Here is a 4,458-nt window from a genome sequence, read left to right as displayed (position 1 = left end):
CTTGAAGATCACCTACCATTTGGGCCTCACCATAAAAATTAGTATCTAACAACATAGGACATGCATCATTACCATGAAAATTTGAAGAACAAATATTGCAAATCGCAAGTGGAATATGATTTTGATAGCACGATTGATGTTCTCTTGCTTCCATCAAATTAATAAGATAAGCCAACTGATCCAATGAGTCTCCCATTTTTTTTGACACGAAAGAACAAATATGATTAAAATAAATTCAAAAAATACAAAAGCACGAAATTTAATCTAATGAAGACAAATAAAAATTTTGAGAATTTTTTGGAATTTTTTGACACTATGAAAACAGTAAAAAATTCATAAAAAATAGAAAAACAAAGAATTAGCGATTTTGAGGGTCAAAATCTTTTAGAATTCTATTCTGAAAGAGTATTGTTCGTCGATTTTTTTCTGACTTTGTGGAAAAAATTCGGAACGATTCGAAACAGTAGCTTTCAATCTTACCTGATAGGCTGGAAAACTTATCACTGTACACCAACCGGAATTGCAACCCTGAAAATCAACAAACACAAAAAAAAAACAAGCAAAAACACTAAACCTATGACTCTAATATCAGTTAATAACAACAAGAATCCCCGGCAACGGCGCCAATTTGATCCGCTGTCGCGCACGGATCAAAAACGAGTATTTTGTAAAATGGTAGTTTAGCGGTAACGACAACTCGAATATCGTTCTCACAAGGATTCTCGTTGATTATTAACCAAAGGTAAATCGATTTAGGGGGGGTTTGTTTTAGATTTCGATTAAAAAAAATAGTGAAAATAAGTGATTATCAAAATAAGCTGAAATGATTAATCTACTGTTTTGGCTTCCTAACTTATCATCGATCCAAATAATTTCCAACTCACAAGCGGATTCTATTCCCTTTTCGATTATAAAAACAATTATACAAGCGTAATTGAAATTATGTGATGTATGTTCCTAATTCCCGAATTAAGCAAACGGATTATATATAGCAATCGTGAATTAAGCAAACACGACAAACATACGCGGATTAAGCAAACGCGATTAAAGTATAGGAACATGCAGCCATCGAAATAAATCAATCTAACCTTGGATAATATCGAATTAAGCAAACAACATATCAAAGATTAGAATTGAAAGGAAATAGATTAATTGGAAAATATAGGAACCTCAAAGTATCGGCGGAAACCGTTTACAGCAGATTAACCTCTAGGAATTAGTTCTTCATGATCAAACGTACAAGCTCTTCCAAAAATGTGAAATGGTGATCAATGGTGAACAGTACCGCGGCTGCTACCCTAAGGGGAAAGAGTGCAACCCGTTTTACAATCTAACTGGGTCAAACATACGACCTAGGCCCAAAACTAAATGACCCGAAACTTAACTAAAACTAGTGCTGCAACTTCAACGAATTTTCTGGCCCTTCTAAAGTCCGATTCTGACTTCGGCTCCAACATAAGAATTGTAGCTCTTTTTATTAGCTTTCCGGCGATTTTTAGAACGCCTCAATCGGACTCCTGGAACTCTAGATATGATTGTTTCCGTGCAGACTGTTAAAGCTGAAAATTAAATACGAAAATCAAATAACAATAAAAATAAATTAAAATATAAAAACATTATAAAATACAAAAATAAGACAAGCAAACCATGGAAATGTATAAGTACAACCGTAGAGAAATGTGCATCAAAATGCACTGATCACATGTGCCGGATCAACAAAGAACGAAACTTGAAGACAAGAGCAAAAAGTACATACTAATTGGGTATGATGAGAAAACAAAAGGATATAGGCTATTCGATCCCATAAACAAAAAGGTGATAATGAGTAGAGACGTTCGAGTAAACGAAGCAAGCAGATGGGACTTGAACAATTCGACAGAAGCTGTATTTGAAACTGGAGAACCATCAGTCACTATACCAACAAGAATTTCGACAAATCCTGAAGACTCTGACAATGAAGATGAACTCTCACAACCAAGAATGCAAAGTTTGCAAGAGCTATATGACAACACAGAAGAAGTACACCTTGTATGTCTGCTGGCAGATTATGAAAACATCAGTTTCGAAGAAGCAAGGAGATATGAAAATTGGAAGAATGCCATGAACGAAGAAATCAAGGCAATTGAACATAACAATACTTGGGAACTAGCAGACTTACCAAAAGGAAGTCGAACCATCAGTGTGAAGTGGGTGTTCAAGAAAAAGATGAATGCACAAGGCAAAGTCAAAAGATACAAGGCACGACTTGTGGCGAAAGGATACAAGCAGAAAGCAGGAATTGATTATGACGAAGTGTTTGCACCTGTTGCAAGAATGGAGACAATTCGACTGCTCATTTTTCAAGCTGCTCAATTCAAATGGCCAATATTCCAAATGGATGTGAAATCAACATTTATGAATGGTGTGCTCGAAGAAGAAGTTTATGTCGAACAACCACCAGGATACACGAAAGTCAAAAATGAAGGAAAGTGTTAAAACTTAAGAAATCACTTTATGGGCTAAAGCATGCACCACGAGCGTGGAAATACACGCATTGATACTTACTTCAAGGAGAATGGTTTTCAACAATGTCCCTATGAACATGCTTTATATGTCAAGAAGGATAAAGAAAATATACTTCTTGTTGCCCTCTACGTCGACGACCTAATTTTCTTGGGAAACAATGATGAAATGATTGAGAATTCAAAGGAACAATGACACGTGAATTTAAAATGACAGATTTAGGGTTGATGGGTTTCTTTCTTGGTCTGGAAGTTCGACAAGAAGAAACTGGAATTTTTGTCTCACAAGAAAAATATGCAAAAGATATCCTGAAGAGATTTAAAATGGAAGGCTGCAATCCAATCTCAACTCCATTGGAACCCGGAGCCAAGCCTTCAAAATTTGATGGGGGAGAACGTGTCGAAGCAAACAAATTTTGAAGCTTGGTTGGAAGTCTACGATACCTCACATGCACGAGACCAGACCTTTCGCTGAGTGTTGGAATTATAAGTCAATTTATGGAAGAACCAGTCTACACACATTGGAAGGCTTTGAAAAGAATTCTTCGTTACCCCCAAGGAACTGTGTCACTTGGAATGTTTTACTCAAGAGCAGAAGATTACAAGCTGACTGGCTACTCCGACAGCGATTGGTGTGGAGATATAGACGATCGAAAGAGTACATCAAGATATGTATTTTTCATGGGGAAAACAACTTTCACCTGGCTCTCAAGGAAGCAACCAATTGTAACACTATCGACATGCAAAGTAGAGTACGTGGCAGCATCTTGGTGTGTATGCCATGCTATATGGCTTAGAAGACTGTTAAGCAAATTGGAGCAGAGGCAGGAAAATGCAACAACAGTGCAAGTCGACAACAAATCAACAATCGAGCTGGTAAAGAACCCAGTGAACCATGAACGGAGCAAACACATCGACGTTCGTTACCACTTCATTCGAGAACATGTAAAGAATGAAAGCGTCGAACTAATTCATGTGGCAAGCAAGGACCAAGCTGCGGACATCCTCACAAAATCATTATCGAAAGAGCTATTCGACAGAGGGAAGAAGATGCTAGGAATGATGGATCGAAAAAGCATTTAAGTTTTTGGGGGAGTTTTGTTAGATAAACTTAAATGCTGCATTGGGTAGAGGAAAGGGTAGATTCCCTTGGGCAGTGAATAGTTATATTCTTATAGGAACTATCAAATAATTAATGTTGCAGTATTTTATATCTTATCCTTGTGTAGCAACCTGCCTTAAAATTGAAAGGTTTAGAGTCGCCAGCTATTCTGAAGGGCGAATAGGAAACTCTACGCAGTTTAAAGATTTGGGGTAAGTTATTATAATCACGTTGAGGGAAGGTGTTAGGCACCCTCAACCCTTTCCTAAAGGTTGCATTGTAAAATAAAGGTTTATGGCAAGGTTATAAAGAAAGGTGACAGAAAGTAATAAGGTTAATAAGCAAATATTATGAACATGATTAGAGTTTTGAGGAGGGGGACTCGCCTTGTTACTATGTGCCTACGTATCTCCTTAGGGAGAATCAGAGTCAACGTTGTTCGGGCACAGGGTTGTACGCCTTAGAATTAGAATTTGATTTGATATGGTTTGAAGTTGTTTTAAAGGGTTTTTGAGTGGCCTATCGTAGTTTTGAATTTGATTTGAAGATGAAAGTGTTTTGAAGTTTGGCGTACAACCCTGATTTGATGTGTTACCGTTAGATGCGATGATCAATAGATTTGATCATTATAGTTAATGGATTAAACGGGGTATTGCTGGTTACTCTGACCGATAGATTCGATCGTCGCGGGGAGCAAATAAAGTGTATTAAATTATGTGTTTTATCATTTTATTATTTTATCTCTCGTCATTGCGACTAATAGATTTAGTCAGGTCGAGGAGAGAATTAAACCAGAAATAGTTAAATTTATATTAAAAAATAAATTAAATTGATCAAAAATTATTTCTCGCCTAA

At 36.7% G+C, this 4,458-nt stretch overlaps 1 protein-coding gene across 1 annotated transcript; it reads left to right on the top strand.

Annotated features, from left to right (window-relative positions):
* The first annotated feature begins 2,999 nt into the window (after nt 1-2,999).
* LOC131634787 (secreted RxLR effector protein 161-like) lies at nt 3,000-3,584 on the top strand. The gene has a single exon (XM_058905412.1). It carries the CDS (start codon nt 3,000-3,002, stop codon nt 3,582-3,584), a length of 585 nt encoding a protein of 194 aa, XP_058761395.1.
* The last annotated feature ends 874 nt before the right edge of the window (nt 3,585-4,458 follow it).

This window comes from Vicia villosa, unplaced genomic scaffold (genome assembly GCF_029867415.1).
Source record: "Vicia villosa cultivar HV-30 ecotype Madison, WI unplaced genomic scaffold, Vvil1.0 ctg.001352F_1_1, whole genome shotgun sequence".
NCBI lineage: Eukaryota > Viridiplantae > Streptophyta > Magnoliopsida > Fabales > Fabaceae > Vicia > Vicia villosa.
Note: the sequence above shows the minus strand (reverse complement) of the source record. Positions and strands in the feature narration are given on the sequence as shown.

What these genes read in the sequence shown, in the direction of transcription:
- LOC131634787 (XM_058905412.1), top strand. Translation starts at nt 3,000, where the DNA reads ATGGAAGAACCAGTCTACACACATTGGAAGGCTTTGAAAAGAATTCTT.